At 47.0% G+C, this 23,300-nt stretch overlaps 1 protein-coding gene across 2 annotated transcripts in view; it reads right to left on the bottom strand.

The window, feature by feature from the left end:
- rxraa (retinoid X receptor, alpha a) overlaps positions 1-22,154 on the bottom strand; it is an 86,296-nt gene extending 64,142 nt beyond the window's left edge. For both annotated transcript variants that reach the window (XM_068573577.1, XM_068573576.1), the window contains exon 1: positions 22,125-22,154. In XM_068573577.1, coding sequence (XP_068429678.1) covers positions 22,125-22,152 — 28 coding nt within the window. In that variant the 5' untranslated portion in view covers positions 22,153-22,154. The remainder of the gene's footprint in view (positions 1-22,124) is intronic.
- Positions 22,155-23,300: the final 1,146 nt, after the last annotated feature.

Consider the following 23,300-nt stretch of genomic DNA (forward strand, 5'->3'; position numbering starts at 1 on the left):
GGTGAGAAGACAAAAAAAAGGGGACTCACAAAAAAAGCTCACAAGTTTTTTTTTCTTGTTTTGTTTGTGGCCCTCACTCTGTCCCCCTCCCCTCTGTGGCTGCACCCGGGGTAATGGCTGAAGAGAGCCATTACCCCGTCACCCTCCCTGCAGAACGCCGGGTACGGTCGGCCTCGGAGGAAAAGGGGGCCGAGGTTAGCGGCTCCGTCCGGGGGAATTGCCAGATCAGGCTGAAGGCGCCTCTGGGAGGAGGGGAGGGTGGAGGGGCTGAACGAGCCCGTCTTACTGTCTGTCTCTGAGGTCACGCGGGGTCATTTTCAATAGGGAAGTCATTATACGGCACAATGAAGCAACTGAGTAGGCTGTACCCCCCCACCCCCCACTCTCCTCATCCCCTCCCTTCCAGACCAGCATTCACCCGTCACTGACATTCTCCAGCAAAGAGAACGAGCAATAAATAAACTTAATAAACTTACAGTAGAACTGTTTTGCTGGAATATCTCTTGAATAACGGCGTTCTACATAATAATAATACAACCACACTCCAATGGGGGAAAAAAAAAAAACAAGCGTTATTCTTTCCTCATGAGGACCTTTTAGATTTCCAGCAAATGTCAAGAGCAGCAGACGGAGTATCTTCTCTCTCCCACCCCCCACACACCACCACCACCACCCCTCCTGTCACCGCCTTCTGAGCCCAATAAAGCGCCTTTATTTCCACCATGAAAAACATGTCACTCCGGATGAGCTCAGAGAGTGACATTTGAAGAAACAGGCGGAGGGATATTGAATTAGTTCCCCATGATAAGCTGTCTGGGATGCCCATGCGTTCTGCGAAACATGCGTCTCCTCGCACGCTTCACCTCCCCTCGGTTTGCCGAGCACATTACCAATAACAAACGCCACGGCTGTTATCAGATGTTGAAAAAGAGAAAGGCTCCGACTGAAAACCAGCGGCAGGGACTCTTCAAGCGGTTTCGTTGGCATTGTGAGGAGTAAATGCACGTTGGAAGAGGGCGCGCGTGATACATTATGGCTGGTTTGAGTCGAGACGTGTGCGCGTTTGTGACAAGTTGTACAATATTAATGGATTCGTTCACAGATGACACATAAATCATATGTAATTGTAATTTAGGAAAGACAAAAGAAAGACAGACAGATTAAAGGGTCTGGTCTGTCTCTTTCTTCCAACAACAGGGCTTTAAAATCGACCAACCCTTCCATCATTTTTTTTTTCTTTTCCTGTATCATCTGGAGATGGGAATATTTACAGGTGCGTTGTTATCCTCTGAGCACATCAAAAGTACTCCTCCTACTTGAGTACCTCAATGCAGTCCTCACGAATGAGGTGCAATTTGCACTTTTGGTTTAAGGAAGAAAAAAAAATGTCCCCCACCTCCCCATCTTTACCAAATTGATAAATTCTCCAGGAACACGGCACATTCCTGGCTGCACAAGGAGGGTTGAAGGCCAAACAATGACACATGGTATGGAGCTCGAAGCGGTGTCGCCGGGCATTAAGGCATTAACACGTGAGCCCAGGCTCCCAGTCAAACTGGACTTTTTCATAAATCTGGAGTAAACTAAGCAGACAGCAGCAGCCCACCACCAAACAAAAAAATGTATACTGTATATAAAAATAAAAACAATTAAAAAGAGTCCAGCACTGCCTCCGAAACATATGGTGGGATTCCACTAAAAGTCAAAGAAACTTTTTTTTTTTTTCTTCATTTTCAATGTAAATAAATACATTGCATTACAAAACGAGCCAAACGGTCTGGATCAAATATTTGGATTTCAGAGGTTCGTAAACGTGCCGCGTCTGCCTCCCCGTGAGCGCCGTGACTCAATTTCAGCATCGCGTTTAGAGCCTTGAGGTGAATGATGAAAGCACGGCAGCGCGCTCGGACGTGTCTGCGCAGGCTTTTAAAAGAAAATGTATATATTCGTCATTAAACCTCGCGCATCGCCGCGCATCGCCGCGCAACGGCGCCGATGCGCATCGGCCCCGGTGTGCTTGAGCGGGACCTTGATTGCAGGAATGTTTGATCTTGCTCTCCGCTTCAGAGCAGCGAAGATCTCATTGGCTTTAATAACTGTATGATCCAATCTTCGGGGGACGATCTCAAACCCACTCCCCCTCCCCTCTCACACTCGGAGGCCAATCAGCATTATCGTTAGCGGCAATCGGAGGAGGGGGATCAGAGCAATGTAAACACGCTGGGGGTTTCCTCATTAAAGATAGGCCGCTAATGAAATCGCATCCAGCATTTACAACCTTGCGCTAATGAAGGCCAGCTTTTGAGATGTTCCTCTAATGAAAAAAGGGCTTTTTTTCTGATCCAAGGCTAATAAAAGAATGGCTTGATGACAAGGTTCTAATGAAACAAAGGTGTGTAAATGTGCCGCTATAACAAACCCCACTGATAAGAGCTACGACTGAAGGGCTTTCACCAACGGGCCGCTCTCCCTTCTCACAGAGGCATCAGGGAAAGTGCTTGGAGGACTTTACAAGATCCCACAAACTGCAGCCTTTTGAATGCAACACATTCAAGCATTTATATGAGCTCAAAAGGGATCGCAGCTCCCTTTAAGCGCAGCGATTGTTCGTGCCCCGCGTTGCCCCGGGTGATCCGAGCCCCAAGGTCAAAGTTCATTGGGCCCTTAATGCATCTCCCAGGTGCAATAAAAAAAAAGCCTTTCCCACATGGGACTCCGAGGGCTACGACGGACCAGCAAGAGAGCCATCAATCGCCGCGGTCACCGCCGTGAATGCCATTCACCTTCAGCGGTGTGCCGCGGCATGCCTCAGAGGAGAAGGAAAGCCCGTTAAAAGACAGTTCAGCACTCCCTCCCCTCCCTCCGTCTGTCCGACCTCTACAATGACCTTGTGGACTCCGGCGTTTGCCTTCATGTCCTTGAGAGTCCACGTCATTGGATAATCCGTTTTGCGAGACGTAAGACTTGACAATGAAAGAAACACTCACTAACCAATAATTTATCAAGCAGTCGATATTTTCCTCCTTGGGGCATTTAGCCATCTTTGATTTTTTTTTTGCACCCATAATTGACACAAGAGGGGGGAGCTCAGCGCTACGGACGCCTTTTTAGGTCTTGTTAGAATCCACTTTTTTATGAACTGAAAACACACGATGAAAGGAGACAAAAACGTGGACAACACCCAGACAACGCAGTGGTAGCAATCTGTCAATCACAAGGTAGCCCCACCCAAAGGCATAGCAGGCTTTATGCTTCATTTGACTCTAAATGGACCATAATTTACTAAATCAACATCATGCTGAATTAGAGAAGACTTAAAACTCAAGATTGAGATCATAAATGTATGTTTACAATATTTACTAAATCAAGAGAGATGTACAGTCATTTTCTCATACACTTTTCTACAATCTGACTTCCGTTCTGACCAGAGGAGTCGCCCCCTGCTGGCCAGTAGAAAGAATGCGAGTTTAAGGCCCTTCAGTGTTGGCTTTTCTTTTAAAAACCTGGAGGCTGCCTCTTTGGTTTCTGGACTATTGATTAGATCAAACAAGCAATTTCATGGCCGCACCATGAGCATCTGGGAACATTTTCGAGACCAAATGATGAATTGCCGAATTCACTGTGATACCAGTCAATAATAAAAGTCCTAACCCAAGCGTTTCAAAAAGTGTGCTGAACACATTCTGTGTTTTCTCTTCTCGTGCCGTTTTCCTATAAATGAAAAGACACCAGGCAGGAGTCTTAATGATCGTTGGATGTTTGCTTGTCCCTAAAGAGAGCTAATCCGCTACACTGGCGTCTCATTACAACAACAATTACCACACTGACAGAGCCTGCGTTGCTGAAGCAGCCCCCCGCCCCTCCCACCCCTTTCCTTTACTTCAGTGAGCTCCTTCAGTGAGTTCCCGGTAAAGAGCCGAGAGAGACACTTCAGGACCACGTCGGCTGATAATCAAACACTCCTCATCCCTCTCTGATCCCGATCATCAGCGTGGGATGCTTCTGAGCGTATCTGCTCCATCAGCAAACTGTCTTCTCCTCCCCTCTCCCCCGACATGAGATCCATTTTGAAGGGTAGAAGAAAAAAAATGAGGACAATTTTAAACGGGCCTTTAAGCTCTTATTTATCTCAACCAGAAATAAAGCCTGAGTCGATGCATCGTGACAACAACGCAGAACTCTTTCAGATTACTGGAGGCAATACCGAGATGCTGATCGCACCTTTATACCTGCTGCAAGAAGAAACAAGACTTCCTTCACACATGCGTCTACATCTTTTTGTTGTTGTTTCTCGGCCTATCTGGATTCATTGCTTTCTTTCAGTTTTGAAAATGCAGTATTTGGGTTAAAATTACACCCTGAACGTATTACAGAGAACTCAAGGGTCCCGTAGCAGCCAAACCAGAGGTTGAGGACCTCATTGTTTATTTGAAATGTTGAGTCAAATCAAACAGGATGCCCCTCGTATCTCGGTACAAGTAGCTTGTACGTAGAAGAACCAACTGTGGCTTCTTTAGAGCCATCCTTATCTCGGCCTTGGATGAATTAGGGCAACACCAGCCACCTGAAGGCTTCCTTAAAGCCGTAATGGAAGATTAGACAGAATCTGCAGACACAGATACCCTTGGAGACCTTGGCTGGAAGACATAATGCTCCAGGTTCTCAGCCACAACAAACCCGACCATGAGCGTCAAAACCTTTCGCGGCGAGGAGGTCCATGTTACGAGTATCCCTCTCTTTATTGAAAAAAAAAAAGTCTGCAACTTGCATTTGCCCCCGCCCTCTGAGCTGCAAGACAAAAAACGACCTGCTGTTTGAGGTCTGCGCTGGCAATAAAAAAAGTTTAACTGGACAGCTTTATTGAATGACTTATTAAGGCACTGAGTTTTTTTTTGGCGAGGCTTAAACCGAGGCGCTTTGGAAATGAACAAGAGCACCTTTCTGTAGCGGCTCCTTCACACTCACAAAAAAACATATGTCTTCCTACTTTGTCTAAAAACTGAGTCTGCACTTTCACACAGTCTTGGGATGATGTAAGGTGCGTGTTGCCCGGTTGTGGCCTCTGATGGGAAAGGTGGATCTGACAAAGATGACCTTTGCAAAACCGATATTGTTGAGCGGCACATGTCTATCTGCAAAACCTGAGGCAGTTCTCAGAAACTCTTTTCAGACCTTTTATTTTAACCTTTTAAACCTTTTGTGAAAATTCCAAACAGCACATAAAAAGGAGCATGTTTTTTTGAACTTTTGGTTTACTGAACAGCAGCAATAGAGACAAGAAACCGGCACAAAATGCATTGAAACATTGTTACGAACACCATCAGCTCCACTCTTTGTTCACACGGCTTTGCGTGCTAACAAACCCTCGACTTGAATTGTTCCTCTCAGTTTTAAGAGATATGTCATAATGGAACAGCGCTGCTGGGGTTATGACTACCCTCCCGGAGCCAGATGTACTTCTGTCACTGTGCAGAGAACACACGGTCTGGAGGCGAGTAGTTGAAAGTGTGGTTGTGGTTGTGGCCAAATAAATCTGGCTGATAAAGCTCCGCCCACAGGCTCAATTTCCGTTGCGAAAAACCGAACCCGCCTCCTTTTCCAGCCACTGGATTGGTCGGTGTGACCCTCTTTTAAAAATCTTGGCTTGATATCTTTCTCACGTGTACGTCTGTGCCGAACAATCGAACCCGATTGCTTCCAGACAAACAGAAAGTTATGCGAAAAACTCATTGAAGAGTTTTCAAGCTCACGTTCACCTTTCCCACAATGCCCTGCCTCCTCTCCCAACATCACGTAAAACATTGCGCGGCGCCGGGGTTAACCTTCGACGAAAAAGCGGCAACTCCTGACATTTCATAACCGCCGTTTGTCTCACTTTGTGTGATGTGATGAAGCCGAAGGCAGGCCGCTGGCGAGTGGCCACAGACAGTAGTGTGTGTGTATGTGTATGTGTGTGTTAAATGAGGTTAGAGGGGAAGAAAAGAAGCAGGCCGGCTTGTGGACGTCAGAGTCTTTCTCCGGGGGCAAAAGGATGGGGGGAGGTTAAGGGAGCCTCACAGCCAGAGCAGCTCCTTGGGCAAACGGCTCTAATCAAATTTGTGCGATTGGCCCCAGAGAGAGCAGCGGGAGTAAAAGAGGCTCCTTTCACCCGAGGAACGGACACAAGGAAGCATTTAAAAATCTATCCCTCTGCTGATCTGTACAGTAGCCGTTCACATGACGGACGATCTGCCCGCGCCAGCAGCCCCTTGGCACAGCGCACACTGGCCCTTTCTGAAGCGAGAGAGAGAGAGAGAGAGAGACTTTGTTTTATGTGCGTCTCCTAATGGATCGCGGCTGGAAATTCATCCCATGTTTTTTGAGGGCTCCACCCTCGATTGTGTCACTTTAATCTGGCGTCGAAACCGCTATTTTTAGCCTTTGATAGATGGTTGCAATCGGATACGTTCTGGCCGTAGTCCTCGATTTGCCTTCACCGGGGCTGACACTTCAGAGTGATCAAAGAGAAGCACCTCCAGCAACTGATGTCAAAACGAGGCTTGGCTTCAGGGCGTGGGGAGAGGAATATCCCGCGTGTGCAGAGTGGCTTCCCCAGGCGGAAAGTGAGGTGTGGCACAGCGAGGCGACCTTTAACCCCCACTAGTGGAAGGCACCAAAGCACACTTTCCTGTTCGCCTGCTGAAAACGCACCCCACAGGCCCGCACTACAGTCTCCACGGGGAGCATGGAGTCTCCCATTAACCTCCTCCCGCCGCGTGCGTCTGCGCACCAGGGATGCAAAATGTACAAACACCTGAGGACGAAACAGGAGCTTCGCCGGCCCGCCGCCCACGTCTTGTATTCGCCTGTGCCGAGCAGTTTGTCCTATAACTCTGACGCAGATTTGACCGAACAAGGTCGGCGCTTGCCACAGCCGAGGCACGCACACTCTGGCAGCAACAGTCGTCAGGCCTTGTGAATGACACGCAGGGCTTTTTAGATGCTCTTGTCAAACGTTCAGCGAACAGACTTTTCAATGTAAAGGAAAATTGGGTTAAAACGCCATTCAACAATCAAAGAACTCACAGATTTTAAATGTAAAGTGTTACAAAGCAGAAAGAAGCAGTATATCCTCACATTTGAGATGGTGAAACGAGCTAACATTCAGCGTTAATTATGGAAAAAAAGTAATTTCCTCGACATTTGTAAAATCATTCAAATGGAAATGCAGTTGCATTCCTTCAAGATGCTTAAAAGACAAATAAAACATATCGAGGCGAAACAGTGTGTTTGAGCCTGTTGCGTGAAACATTAACACGGAGTGGTACGTAATTCAGAAACCCGAATTGAAAACATCTGGAGCCACAGCTGCCGCACACGGCTTTGCACTAAAAAACCAGAACGACAATAAAAAAACACTAAAATTCATAATGCCGTCGAATAAGAATTACACAAGACAGACCGATCAGAGAACGTTTTTAAGAAACAGGGATTAAGTGCACACTTTGGCTAAAATGCCTCTTTAAACTGGAGGCATTGCATATGAATAGGGGCTTTTTTTAAAAACCAGACATGTGGATTCCAGCCTGTTGACTGTAAAGTTCCATTAGGAAGTAGATTCCAGAATGGGGAAAAATATATATGCATTGAAATCCTCCCGTCCACGATTTTGAGTGCCCACCTCCGATTCCGTGTTTGACTCTGAGCTGGACCGGGAAAAGCTTGGACAGGAAACGGGTGCGCACACAAGGCCAGTTTTGAAAGGATGAGGTTGGCTCTCCCACCGGGTGAACCTTTACAGGTCAACTTTTTAATGGCATGGATTCAGACTGCTGGACCTTGACTATTAAAAATATACGTACTTCTACCTGGCACCTGAGCTGCAAGCAAGGGCACATTTCGTTCCTTGGTGTCAACATTTGTTTCATAATTAGAATTATTTTCAAACCACAAACTATATTTATTGAGCAAGTGTGTTGAACGCTGACGCAAGATTTCTTTTCAATATAAATTACATGGGGACTTTGAAAATTAAATTACACAACTTTCCTTCTATACACATGTTAAAAAAAAACAGCTAAAGGCAGAAATTAATAGGAATTCAAAGTCCAGCTCATAAACATAGAAGAGAACTGAATAGATCGTCCCTATTGTCAGCGATGCCTGAGCCGGCTATTTGAGTCGGTATCGGCACAATGTCCACACTGGTATTGATGCATCACTGCCTTCTGAGTGGGCCAATGCTGCAGAAAGGTTCATGGCACAAAAAAAAAAAGAAAAAATCAACAGGAGTGATTATAATAAGAAATCTTGTAAAGTAGTTTTCCTTGAGCTGTGAATACAATGTGACGCATACAATGCTACAGTTTGTGATTCACAACGTGTTCTGTGGTGTAAGGAAATAGATTTGGAGAGCGGGGGCGGGAAAAAAATAGACTTATTCATTGTAATTTGACTGAATGAAAGCCTAGACATTGAAAGCTCCTCCGTCGCAGGCCACGTCACCGATTGCTACGCACGGAGAGATAATAGCACGTGGCAGCCAGTAAACAAGCTGTTGTGTGTGTTTATGTGTGTTTAAAAAAATAATGTACAGGGTGGGGTGGCGTGCAGTAAGCGAGAGACAGCTGTGGCCTGAGGCTTGTCGTGGGGTTGCAGCGACTGGAGCCTGGACGATCCCTTGTGCTCTCCAGGAATGGACGACGTGCCACGGCTTTCCAAGAGGCGGCCCAACCGGTACAGTTGCAGCGGTGCCAAGCGGGGACGTCCAGTCAGCGACAGCATCCATCCGTCTTATTAACAGTCTGCCCTGCTCTCAGATCGGACCAAAACCACAGACTTATCAGATCCAAACGCAGGCCGCCTGCATCGGGGAGGGGGAGCGGGAGAGGACATAACGTACTGAATTTGGTCCCCAAAAGAATGTGGCGCTTATAACGTCAAAGAGAAGAAAAAAAACAAAAAAACATTGACAATAGCAATATTTTAGCGGTATTTTCAGTGCCAGCTACCAAGACGATGAAACACACCCTTTCGAACGCGGCGCTCGTCAAATCCTTTTTTAGTTTGGGCCGCTTCTAATATGTGCACTGCGAAAGTAACCCGAATAGAAAACCAAAAAAACGGGTTCAAGTCTTGTGAAAGCGTTCTCTGACACGCAGAGACGACGACGTCCTCTCAAAACAAGGACAGAATATTGAACCTGCTGAACGGCTGGAATGGAAAAACAATTCTATAATAAGCAAGTATTTGAAGAAGATGTTTGTGTCAGACATTGATGTTTCTGGGTTTTCAGATGACATGGATCACAGCGGCACTCTGACAGTGATTATGCAACTTGAGTCTTGGGGGTGACACAGTTGAGAACAAGGCTCCCAGAGACTGGTCTCCGGGGTTCTTGCTCTTGAAATGGAGTGTAGACTTTGAACAGTTTTAAAAACAAAAGGTTGAAATTAATCTGGTAATGATCCGTGCCATTTGTGAGGTGTCATTTTGTATTTTGTTTTTGTCAATTTGGGATTTGAGATTTAATTCACGACTGCAGGTCACGACAAGAGTCGAGACAAAACTCGGTAATGGAGCTTAAAAACAACAACAATGTCCATCAAGTAACGGACCGAAAAGGATGTGGCGGCTCAGAGGTCAGGGCCGAACAAAGCCGAGAAGAGGAGGAGACACAAAAAAACCATGTTGCCTTGGAGACAGAAACAAAATCCGACCTGCTCGGTATCCCTCAGCTGACGTTCCCTTTCCGCAGAAAAGATCCTCAGCAATAAAACATAATTCTGCCGTGTCACCCAAGGTCACATGACAGATATTTTTGGGATTCGTCTTCAGCACATGAGCAAGGGCAGAGTAACTGGCCACATCGTTGCCAATATCTATCAGATATAGAAGGAGAAAGACTAATCCTTGGATCAATCATAATGATACAAAATAAAAAAAAGGAATGGACACAAAAGGGAGATGAATGGGGAGACGGGAGTAAAAGAGGAAGAAGAGGAGGGAGAGCAGAGTGACGCTCGGCGACTGTCGGAGGGAGAAATAGAATGAAAAGGAGAGAAAAAGAAGAAAAAAAGTGAGAAGGGAGACAGGCAGACCAAACTAGGTCAAGTCACATGACTGAGGCCAACTGCAGGCAGGATTAAATATCCTACAGCGTGTGGTCATTTACACAACAAATGTACTTCTCATTTCATAAATTATTTCTCTTTTACCACGGGGGGAGAGGGGGCGATGAGGCTCAGCAGAGTGTGATGCTACGCTGCGTTCTCGTCAGAAAGCGAGGCTTTTCAGCAAGCACAAAAAAATAGAAGAGAGAACTGTGCATTAAAGACTCCCCCGCCCCCTCCTCCTCCTCCTCTCCTACCCCTCCGAGACGTGGAAACAAAGCCGGAGCCTGAGATAGCATGAAAGTGATCATAACAGGAGGGAACGCGGTTCCGGTGTGAGATAGCCCCATTGTGACGGGCTAATGGCTGTATCGTGCACTGTCCATTATCCTCCGTGAAAGCAGAAGCACGGGGAAATGTTGGAGAGAAAAAAGAAGAAGAAAAGAAACAAAGATGTCCTGCGTTTCGACTTCTTACTATAGTGACAGAAAGAGTGTGCCGGAACGTCTGGACTGGAGATCGGAGGATCGGCTTTGACGTCATTCCCGGTATCCGCGTGTGCGCGCATAAATCATTCGCCCGTCGCCCGACCGCATTTTTCAATAAGTGAAGCCGAACTGGATGTGATGCAATGCAACTGGAGGCCCTGGAACCAACATGTGGCTGTTCGGACCGAGCTCTCACGAGTGGACCCAGGGCATGGACCCGCCTGCAGCGAAGGCCAGATCCAGCCTCATGAAGAAAAAGTAAAATGTAATAATTTGTTATTGTACATTATCTGAACCACAAACATAGGATAGCTGAGCAACAGCAACTTAGTTGGGACTTTTTTCTTTTGACATACAAAGATTTTCTTAAGGAAATTTATGAATTTAAACTTTGGCCCACCCTGTGCTGTATATGCACTCTCTACATTTAAGATATTGAATGCTCTGGTTAACTTGAAGAATTTTAATTTTATGAGTGACAGCCCAAGCCCTCAGGTGCATCATAAACCAAAGATTGTGGTTGGTTTTGCGATACTGTGCAGAGGTCCACGTCGAGGGGTCGAGGCACCTTCCGCTGGCGCTCGCGGCATCCTCCTCCTCTTGCTGCTGCTGCCGAAATGTCATCCATGACATCACCCTCGCGTCTACCTGCAGACGCCCGCGAGACGCGATGAGCCAGCGAGGCAGAAGGCCGCTCCTAAAAATACTAAATCTGCCTCCCGGGGCAAGAGCTCTTTACTCAAATGACAATTACTGACCAAGAGAGACAGACCGTCAGATTGGCTCAGAGCTGAGCGCCGGGGCAGCCTCTCAAAAAAAAGAGTCGCCGTTCAAAACCAAAAAAGGCTGATTTGGATCAATGGAACGAGGAGAGAGGACGTGTCGGAGCAAGGTCGTCTCTGCAGGGTCGCACGGAGACGTGTGCGGCATAATCGGATTTTACTACAGAGCCCGACACTGAGATTATTCTTTATAATAATAATAATAACAACAACACTGCATGCAGCTGTAGCCTACTACGGCGATTCTTTTCATTATGGATTAAGCTGATGATTAAATGTTGTTAAAATGTTAGAAAATACTGAAAAATATCTCGGATTCTGAGTTGACCCCAAACATTTTCATTTTGAAATGATGGCCAACAGAAGACAGTAGGATCTATGCATATTCAAAAGGCTGAAAACAGCATTTTCTGCAATCTTTTCTGGAAAAATTGCATTAAAAATAGGAATCGTTTATCTTAATATTTGGTGAACATTCGAGCATGTGCACGGATTCTAGTCGGAACCCCGAATACAAAGTATGAGCCTAAAGACTTAGTTCCCTTTACGTAAAATTAGCACAAAAAATACATATACAAAGCAAAACCTGGGTTTCTCAAACATGAGGATTTCCTAAAGTTCTGTATTCTATAATATTACCACGGCCTCTAGAAAACAGGAGCAGACATCTAGTTTTATCAACTTACCGAAAAATAAAAGACCATCCGCCGATTCATTAACCAATCAAAACGCTCATGTGAGAGGCAGTATCAGCGTTTCTGCTGCCAACACGTCTTTCCACACCGCTCCTGTCGGCTGGATATTTTATCTGAAGAAATCGGTACATGACAGTACAGTAGACTCAACTGACACGACCACACATCCTCACAGATAGAGGTGCAGAACACGTCTCTGCATATGCACAGTCTAACACACACACACACACACACACACACACACACACACACACACACACACACACAGAGTAACATCAGCATTCCTAGAAAGGAGTCCAACTTGTCGGCTCAGTCATGCAGAAAGATGTAGGCCAACAGCAAAGCAACATGGGAAAAGAAACAAATAAATATGAATTTCAGCTCAGTGTCCGCCTCGAAAGAGAGATGATTGACAGCCAGCATGTTTTCCTCGGCCATCCAGATAAAGGAGGAAATCTGAATTCGAACTTTACTTTTTTTTGTTGATGTTGGATTGATTAAAAAAATTCAATACTAACTGCATCATATTCCTTGGATGTCTCTCTTCATTTTTCTGTCATCCCCCTCTTTGCCAGTCTGTCTTTCTTCTACTCCTCCCCCCCCCCCCCTCCCATACCACTCGCCCCATCCTCCATCCCCTCGCTTTCTCCCTCTGATCACTGCCCTGCTCCTGTCTGTGAGCACTGCAGCTTTCAAAGGGGGAGCATCAGTAGGCCCATCTGAGGGAGCCCCCCCCCCCCCCCCCCTCCCCCTCCTCTTTTGATCAGTGCTGTCGCCCCAAGTTAGCATGTACCTCTGCACTCTCCTCCCCCACCCCCGCGTGCTACACCTGCCTGTCAGTCAGGCCCACCGAGGAGTCCTCGCCCAGGTGGGATGGGAGGCGTCGGCTGAGGGAGGGATGGAGGGGGGGGGGGGGGGGGGCTCACCCCGCCTGTGATATCGCCGCAGAGGCGGACAGATGCACGGCGGTAGAACGCCGAGCGCAAACCTACTGAAGGTGTTGAAACAATACAGGGACCGTTCTCATCTCTCCGGGGACCTCACACCTCAGAGGGAGGCTCTTGAACACGCTCTTTGTGCTTCTTCCTTCTTCTTTTTATTTTTATTTTTTTTGCCGACAACAAACTAGTACTTGAAAAAGCTTTTTGAAATCACACGAAGGTTTGTGTTTTGTTTTTGTTTTTATTTTAATAATCATGATTCACGGTGGCTCTTTCATGCTCGACGAAAAAAAGTCAGCGTTGGTTCCGGTCGAGGACAAAACAAAGACTTTTGCTCTATTTTTTTTTTCACGATAGGGATTCTACTTTAATTTAATTATCTTAAAAGAAGTTGTGTTTTGCCCAGCAACAGTCGAGAGGTCTGGGTTCACAGCCGGGCGCCCTCTCATTTTAGTGCCACTTAATTAGCCCGGGTCCTGTGCAAAGGGGAGTTGGTCACATGGGCCCAATTTCTCCCCCCCCCCCCCCCCCTTCCTCCTCTCCGCAATAAAAGTCTGCAAGGGCTCGACATGCGTTACCAGGAGAGCATTTTACCCGCCTGGCTCGCTGCGCCGAGAGACTTTGAAGATGCCGAAAAGGAGAGGACAAAGTAAAAAAAAAAAAAAAAAAAGGAGGGAGAGAATAACCGAAATGAAAGCAGGGGACCCCTTAAATTCCAGTCAATTTTTCCAGATGTTGCACAAATATTCTGCTGAGGCAATCCAGATGTGCTCGCCCTGTTCGGTCCCCTCCTTCTGCTCGCTGTTCCAGGGACTTCTCTTTCTTCCCTTTCACTCTCATTCCACAACCCCCCCCCCCCTTCAGCTCCCCTACCCCCTCCAGCAGCCCTCATCAGTGGGCCTCTGATAGTGTCTTTTAAGTGAGGCCTTTAATAGCCCCTGGGGCACCTTAGCATCCACTAGGATCCTGTAATAAACATCCACTCTCATTCTCCACAGCACATGTGTCTGTGTGGTGTGGCAGAGAGAGGGAGAGGGAGAGAGAGACGAGGTGCCTTGTTTTTATCGCTCTTTGGATCAATTAACAATCCACTCTGTTACCAACAATAGCTGCACTGATGCACAAAATGAAGCAGGACCTGAACTTAAAACAACACGCCTGATGCAGGCCTCCACGGCGATCCGGTTTGGTTTTTGCCCCCCATCCTCTCCTCACCTCTCCCAGAGAGCGTGACCCGGCCACAACCCTTGACCCTCCCCTCTCCCGGACAGACGCAGCGTACTGACTCTCAGCTGCTCAACTCAACAGCGCTTCATGAGTCAGTGCATCGGCGACTATCCCCCCCCCACCCCCACCAACACCACCATATACACATGTTGCAGCATCCGCTACACATCGCCCATTGAGTGCATGCACGTGCAGGATTGTGCAGGACAATTGTGCATGCCAAAGCGCACACATGCATCGTAGCCGCTTTCTGACACTCAGGACCATGCAAACGGGGCAGCTGGTGGTGGATTGTTGAAAAGTTAAATATCATGCACAGCAACCACACATTAAATCGCTGAAAATTAAAAAAGGTGAGCTGCAGCCACATGCACACACACACACACACACACACACACACACACACACACACACACACACACACACACACACACACACACACTGGAACACCACAATAAAGGACCCTCTACGCTGTATCCGTCTGGTTTAATCTGCTGCCCCTTGTTCCACACCGAAAACAGAAGACAGCATCTCAAGTGTGACACTGATTCTGATTTGTTTTTTCGCTTTTTTTTTGCACAGGCAACTGTCAGCGCTCTGGTATGCACAACATCGACAACAAAGACCCGGCCGGCACCTGCACCTGCCTGCCTGTCTCCCGTCTGTCTAGTACATCTGGTTGCTCAACGTTCTTTTACCTACACACATATATATATATATATATATATATATATATATATATATATATATATATATATATATATATATATACACACACAAATATACTTATTGGTGGTATATTTATAGAAGGTGGGGTTGCGTTTGCACGTGAGAGAGAGAGAGAGAGAGAGAGAGAGAGAGAGAGAGAGAGAGAGAGAGAGAGAGAGAGAGAGAGAGAGAGAGAGAGAGAGAGAGAGAGCATCAGCATCCCGGTACAGTGATTGCTGCGGAGCCATGTGTGTGAGTCCAAAAAGGACTCTGAGGACCTTGTGGGGTTCTCCCCACTCAGCGTGAAAAAGCCACCGAAATGCGCCTTCTGCATTCATTCAGTCTTCCGACTTTCAGCGACTTGAGCAGTGGAGCTCTGAATTCTGGTCCCACCGTGGTCGAGTTGGGCAATTTATTATGCGTTTCGCTGTCCTCTCATGTCCTGTGGTCTCGTAGTTTTTTTTTGTACTACATGGCCCTACGCTGCTGATTTTACTGCAAACCCTGCCTGCAAAGCAAGTTTCCCTCACGGGGCAATAAAACAAACTCAAATAGACTGAACGTTGTTGGGCTGAGGAAGGGAGGGGACCGACACCTAAGAGAGCGAGAGAGAGATCTGACTTTCCCTCCCGCTCGGTGTGTGCATGTTCAACATACATCAACAAGAGCAACAGCCCCCCCACCCCACCTTCTTCCTCCCACCCTCTTAGTCCTTAAAAAGAAAACCACCCTTCCTGCCGTTGAGAACATTCCTGAAACCAGACGGCCGCAGCAAGGTTTCCAAGCATAGGTGACAGAGCCCTCCAGACCTCTGTGCAGACTTTCTGCATGTGCTGCAAATATACAGGTGTGTGTGTGTGTGTGTGTGTGTGTGTGTGTGTGTGTGTGTGTGTGTGTGTGTGTGTGTGTGTGTGTGTTGAGGCAACAGTCTGGGCGGATGTACAAACGTGCTCGGCCTGCAGGCGTCAACAAAGAGTTAATCACTCTCTGCCCCCCGCCCCTCCCTCCCTCTCTCTCTCTCCCTCTCTCTCTCAGGCAGCAGGAGAAAACCCACAGAGGAAACCCTGTTATCTCCCATGTTATCTTTGTTCTCTCTCTCCTGCGCAGCAATCTGTGAGAGTTATTTGAAAGTTACAGCCCGTGCGTATCCCTGCCTCCCACTCATTTCGAAAAAGGTGGCCCGCGCCGGAGCGTCAGCGTCCCGCCAACGTCCCTCGATAGACGTAAATCCAGACTCGTTCTGTCGCTCCTGTAATGGATCTCCTGCCTCATCATAATTGCGGCCGCGGCCTCTAATCTTACATGCGGCTTCGGAGGGCCCGGTTTGAAAAGTTTGAATCCCCCCCTGGTTGTGTTTGTTATTTGTCAAGGAGGACGTTAACGTTGGAAGAAACTTTTCCGGATCGGTGCATCCCTCAAAAGCGCCTCGGAGAAAAGACATGTTCTCTTTGGAAGCATCGCGGGCCAATGACCATGCCAGGTTCATGTAGCCAGTACTGGCTTTTTCATCGGCTAATTGGTAAACATTTAAGAAAATATATATATTATCACATCAGCAGGCTGCCCTGTGTGTAGTGTAAAAGCCTTGGCTATTATACGCTACTTGGGTTTCGAGCCCACAGGGCACTGTGCCTTAGTCTGTCAAAGTCTAAATTAAATTATGGCGGTTCCCAAAGAAGTCATTATTCTGGGTATGAAAGTCTTTCCTGTGTGTTCAAAGCGAGCGGATCGCTCTCTCTTTCTCTGAAAGAGACGTTGTAACTACATTTCAATTGAGAGTGGTCTCAAATTTTGCAGTCTGAGGTGGGAGGAGGGGGGGGGGGGTCATCGGGGCCCGATCTCATTCTCATGCCAGTGTAAACCTCCACTTGTCTGGGAAAGAAGTACGCGGGCTATCATTAGCCAGCTCTGAGTGTTTCTTGGCAAAAAAAAAAGATTTAAAAAAAAAACAACCTTTTCCTTGTGTAAATACAAAAACATTCAGATTAATATTTAACAGTTGACGTGATGATATTAGCAACATTTGATAATGACCTTCCATTTAACAGTGTAAACCAGGATATTAGTGGAAGCGCTCGTTCCTTTAATCTTAGAACCACTTTTATGTTCCCATAGCACTTAATCACTAGAATAAAAAAAAAGATACCAAGCAATTAATCCGATATGTAAAAAATATACAGTCGAGCTCTGTGGAGGTGTAAATGCACATGACCTCCAGCCTGCTGCCTCCTGCTTACACCCAAACACCCATTCACACACACCCGAGGTGTTTTACATGCTGTGGGGTTTCCGTGGCCCCGTGCCCAGCAGCGCGTGGAAGCCCCACCCCCACTGCCATCTGGCAAGGTGACAGACGAACATAACGGCGGCGGCGGCGAGGTACACTGGAACACCTCCTCTTGTTCCCTTTGACCTCAAAAGAAAACTGCGATGGAGCGGCAGACAGACACAAGCCTAATGACGGCGAGTGTTTACTTGTACATCCTTGCGTGTGTGTTTGTGTGTGTGTTGGATTTTTTCAGTACGTGTGTGTGAAAAAGAAAGTGAGGGGGCTCTCTGTGTGTATACACCTGAATATACAGTTTTAATAACAAAAACAACTTCACAGTTGGAGTCCGTTTCTGTCTCTGAAGAGACATCAAACACACCATTCCGCCTTTTGATCGTGCAGCACGCCGGTCCGTAGTATTATTACAACATGTAAAGCAACGACACGCTGCAGTTTAATCTCACTTCCACGACCCCTTCATCTGCATGCGGGAGAGAAAATCATTCTATTCACTCTTGCTGCATTGACTACTTTACGGGAAATAAATCAACTTTTTTTTTTTTCCATCTTGGTTCTCATCGGGGCCAATTATAATTAGCGTGGCTAAAAAAAAAAGTGGGCATAACGGAAATATAATGACATGGAGGAGCATAACATATCTGGGATTCGCTCCATTCGTCATCCCTCTCTAGTGAATACCCATCAAAGCCTATGTGCTCATAACTTAATTACAAAACACATCATAAAAGCCGAGATACTTTCCTGCATTACGGTCTATCGCTGAAGAGGCGCCGGTTGTTTGTATTATTGAAAACGCGCCAATCTGAGGAGTCAGCCTTCGACAGCCACGGTTTCTTTTTCGTGTTGGCTTTTGTTTTGTTTACGCTGGCAGGTTTTTGTCTTTTCTTTTCCCAACATATCCACAATACGCCACGTTCTTCCTCAATTGTATCCTTTCGATCTCAGTGTCGCCGGGATGCGTGACACAATAAATGCCGACACCAAAAGGTGCTCAGACGACTCCAAACGGTGAGTGTAAACGGCGCGACGAATAGTTTATAAGCATTTTCATATTGAACACACATGCCAAAAGTTCACTAGTTCAAGCTTTTAAAATGTGTTGAATTGCTGCTTGTCACCTTGGACTGAAAAATTGAGGCTATTTTTCAAAATGTGTTGAATAATCCTTCATAGAAGAAAAAGAAAGAAAAGTAAAAACGGAACATAGACGGAAAGTCAAACACACAGAAAGAAAGACTGACATGCTACTGTCTTTAAACACTTCCCGACAACAGATTGAACGCCAAAGGGGGAATTCCTGGAATGATCGAGCACGCGAGGAGCATAGGTCAAGGTTCGGGGTGCAGAGTTCAGCGCGGCCGGTATCAATAAAGACCTCCTGCAAGCGAGGTGCTCCTTGCACAAATAATTAACGAGCCCTCGGAGTCGGCCCGTGATTCTGTGCGCCAAAATGGGCCTCGCAGAAGTTTCTGATCTGTTGTGTGTTTAGAGCGTAAACAAGCAAAGGGCTGGGGAAGGGGAGAGAGCGTGACGGGCCAAAATATGCAACGCTTTATCCGAAGCCAACGCCTAATGCCTTGTAATGATCGCTGGAGATGCTCCACAAAAGAAGAAGAAAAATGAATAACTGGTCTCCGGTTTAGTGTAATTATGAAAAGAAAAAAAAAAGAAAACACACACAGACAGACAGTTTGTAATTGGAGCGTAAACCTCGTTCAGTTTGGATGTTGCATGTTGGCAGGGGTGAGGGGTGGGAAAGTGTCGGAGGGTGGGCAAAAAGCACATTTTCTTTGATTTGCTTCAGCAAAAGGCCTCGTGGGTAAGATTGAGAGAGAGAAAGAGAAAAAAGAGAAAGGGAAGAGAGAAAGGGAAGGGGGAGAGAGAGCTGTCACTTTAAGCCATTAAGTCTCGCTATAAAACTCCTCCAATAAAAATGACAGCTGCAGCCCCTTTTCTCAAAAGGGGAGCAAAAGCGTCACATTGGGAACACAAAACTGGACGGCCGTAAAAACACAAACTTGGCCAAATGCTTTCGGCAGTGTAATTCCACCAGCCCACTCCCACCACACACACACACACACACACACACACACACACACACACACACACACACACACACACACACACACACACACACACACACACACACACACACACACACACACACACACACACACACACACACACACACACACCCTCTCTCCCTGTGTTACCTTTGTTCCTGAGTTACTGCCAGAAAAGGAATGTCAGTCTCTCCCACGCACACACACAGCGTCATGAATCTCACTTTCTCATCAAAGACCATGAACTTCATTGGTTTTTCTGTGTGTGTATATGTGGGTGCGTTACCTTCTGCTCCCCTAAACAGAAAGCACCAAAAGATAGGTCCAACGGGTTCAGGAAAGACAACGCACACCTCTTAAGGAGGTGATAAAGAGAAACATTTGGAGAGAGCGTGCACTTTTCCCACAATGTGGCTAATTGTGTGTGAAAAGGGCAAATTCTTTCGTTTAGAGGGTGTTTTGTATTCAAAATCTTTAAATACAGCTGATGTATTTGTGTGAACAGTAAAATTGTTGTGTTCATTAAACAAAAAGCTGTCTTCTCTAATCCTTCTGGAAATACAAATGCTGTCTGTCACAGTCATCTGATCATCATAGGGTCAAGTTCATTGGGTTTAAAAAGTGCCTCAATTTGTCTCTTGACCCAACAAGACACTAGACGACATCCTCAGACCCCCCCCCCCGGTGAGGAAAGAAATGAAGAATAAAGCCAGCCAGGAATGTGCAAACATTCAGCCGGTGGAACCTGCTTCAGGAGAACGACCTGGGGGGCCGTCACGAGCCGCCTTGTAGAGCTCTGACAAAAAGAGGACACATTGTCCCCTCAATGTCGTCCCTGCTGTCTTCACAGCGTTGTCAGAATTGGAAGGAGAGAGGGCAGGGAGGGGGGGGGGGAGAGAGAGCCACAACCGATCCATAACTGTAAAGATGTGCCCGCTGCCATTTAAATCGGCTGCACGTCAGGTCGCCTAACGCGGCGCGACAGATAATTACACAGAGCGAGCGGCTAATCGATGCGCTCCCAAGGACTTTGGCAGATCGCAGACGGCGTCCTTGAAGTGGCCAATTAAGAATCGGCCCTCAAAAGGGGACCTCTCGATGGGAGCAGGTCTAAATATAAACTGCGATTTAAGGGCCAACGAAAGAGCTGCTGACGCAGCACACGCTGCGGAGGGAAGAGATGAGCGGGCCTAATCGTGTGAACAATTAAACGCGTCCGAGCCTCGCAGCAAACCCCACGGGCCTCCCAGACCGTCGAGTACGAACGAGCACATTCGGGCTCACTGAAACTCAAAGCACTTCCAGCGTGGACACGCAATACGGTGCACCTGCAATAACAGCCCCCGTCCGTGTGTGTGTAAACGAGTCAGTCTGGGGAAAAGGTCCCCCCCGCCCACCATCTCACACACACACACACAAACACAAATCCCTGAGAATCTCCTTTCGGGGCATCCAGGCGTAGGAGGGCGAGGATATACCGTGTTGAAGTTGTAACGCGACGCCGCCCTCGTGAAAAGACATGGCAGACACAATAACAGGTCTGGCCTCGGTGCTGTGTCTCTGCTGCATGGTGTGTGGTGTGTGTGTGTGTGGGGGGGGGCTCTGTTCACTCTGACAAACTCACAGTAGCAGCTCAGCATTCATTATTTACAGTGTAACGTGCTCGTGTGTGACAGAGTGTGTGCTGGGACATTCATTTCATAAAAATAAGGAGCCCTTGATGACTTAGATTCATGGTTTCAGAGTAATTAACACACATATCCAAAGTTTTTTTTCTGGAAGTTCAAGTGCACGAATTGAAATGATGACAGCTGCGCAAATGCCATCTTTCTGGTGGCACGCGGCACAGGAGGAAACGCATGTGTCGGTTGCACTTCCCCACAACAAATAGTGCCGCGCAGAATTTCTGATCCTTCCGCAGATTAAATTTGCGTTTTCGTCCACACACACACACACACACACACACACAAACACAGAGTTCCCGGCGCAGTTCTTCCACGCTTGCACGTGTCACGCGCTTGTACCTGAGCTAATATTTAGTTGCAGGAGACAAACTCAGGCCGATCCCGAACAAGTCGAGCAACTTCGTTTGAGTACAGGGCCAAGTTTAAAATCCCAATGCTTGGGTTCTTTTTTCTTCTTTTTTTAAACCCCACTAGCCAGCCTGCACATTCAAAGTCAAACGGAAGCGCGTTAAACCCGAATCATGTGAAGGACAACGTCAAGCTTATTAATAACGGACAGTACTTAAACGCAACACCTAAACAAGTTAAAAAGGAAACGACGCATTCTTTAACAAATAACAAAAAAGGGGGTGGAAAAAAAGGAAACTGCTCGTGCAAGTTCAAACCCCTTCTCTTTTAAATGCAATCATTCTCTTTAACAAAATTACTTTTTGTCCGACGTTCACCAGAAAGAAAAGTTGTGAGCGAAGTTCAAAAACAACTATCCGGCATTTAATTGCAGCGCACGCGAGGTCTGCGCGCGGCTCCCTCCCAGAGCGAGATGTCACTCCGTATCGGAGCGAGATGTCATCGGCTCTGCGGCGCGGAGAGACAGAGCGGGCATATCTGCTTTACACTTGAAGTTGCGAACGAAAGAAGACAACGTCCGCTACAAACATGTTGATATGACTGGCACGCGCTGTCAAGAGAGGAAAGGAGAGGGAATGGCAGAGGGAGAGAGGGGGGGGGGGAGGGCACAGCGCGAGGACACGTTTCACACTAATCCGCCGATTTAAGAAGAAGAAGAAGAAAAAGAAGGGGAAAAAAAGAAAGTCCCATCATAACACACACATTTCAAACGGAGCACGGCTCAGTCGTTGAACAAACAAACTTACCCAATGACAGGAACGGTTTGGTTTCCATGACCGTCTGGTAGGTTAGCTCATGCCCGCTGAGACGACCGCGTTTCGGGGAGTTGCTTTTTTTTTTCTCCTCCTTTTTCTCGCAGACGGGCTGCCCGGGCAGAGCGGACCAGACCAGACCGGGGCTCTGCTGCTGCTGCTGCTGCTGCTGCTGCTGCGCCGGCGGTCCTCTCTCAAGTTAAAACTCGGCACAGAGTAGTAAAAGTGACAGGTCGACGCGTGATAAGTCTCGGGGAAGATAACTGAAATGTTTCTAGCCCTCCCGTTTGCTCACTCAGCTGCTGCTGCTGCTGCTGCGCTCGCGCTCTCCTATTCCCTCTCCCTCTCTCGCGCGCTCGCCGTGGCAACAACTCCAACTACTGGATGTGCGCTGCAAAGAAAGAAAGGAGAAAAAAAAAGGGACCCGTGCAGGGGGTACTCCCACCGACGTAGAGCCGAGCTGCAGCGACACACTATAGACACGCGAGGCCAGCGAAGTCGTGTCGTGGACTTTTGAACATTTAGCAACACATGAAGAAAGTAAACCGCGTCCTTTTGTCTGTTCTTGTCATTTAAAGTCTGCAGGTTGCCTGCGAGGACGGCGGAGGGGTTTCTCCAAATTACGCGCAGCCTCCTCTCAGCTGAGCAGCAGCTACTTCTTTCCATTCGCTGCTTATCTGCTGTTATTGTAACCTGGTCACATATGTTGAATCGGGGGCCGTGGGCTCAAGTAGATAGATGTTAGGAGCTGCACAGGATTCTCGCCGCTGATGCAATTAACATGTCTCTCTCGCGCGCGCGCTCTCTCTCTCGATCTCTCTCTCTCTCTCTCTCTCATTGAAACTTGGGTTTAACTGGATATCGAATGGATCTATTTTTTTTCTTTTCTTTCTTTTGTAACTAAAGACCCCCCCCCCCCAAAAAAAAAATAATCCTATCCTGACATTTAAAGTTGCGCCTGCATATTTGCGATTTGAGTGATATGACTCTTCAAAGACTCATTTTTATATTGAGTTTAGGATTTTTAAAAAAAACACAAATCACAGATGTGTGTGTTTAAAAAAGTGGTGAAAAACGTTACATCTTCAAATACAACAAGAAGAAACAAAAACGTGTTTTTATAAAATAAATAGCAAGTTATCAAATCTTGTAAATTAATCTCATATCTTA

Source organism: Clinocottus analis, unplaced genomic scaffold (assembly GCF_023055335.1).
Source record: "Clinocottus analis isolate CAN_PGR_092001 unplaced genomic scaffold, fCliAna1.0.p SCAF_13, whole genome shotgun sequence".
Classification (NCBI taxonomy): domain Eukaryota; kingdom Metazoa; phylum Chordata; class Actinopteri; order Perciformes; family Cottidae; genus Clinocottus; species Clinocottus analis.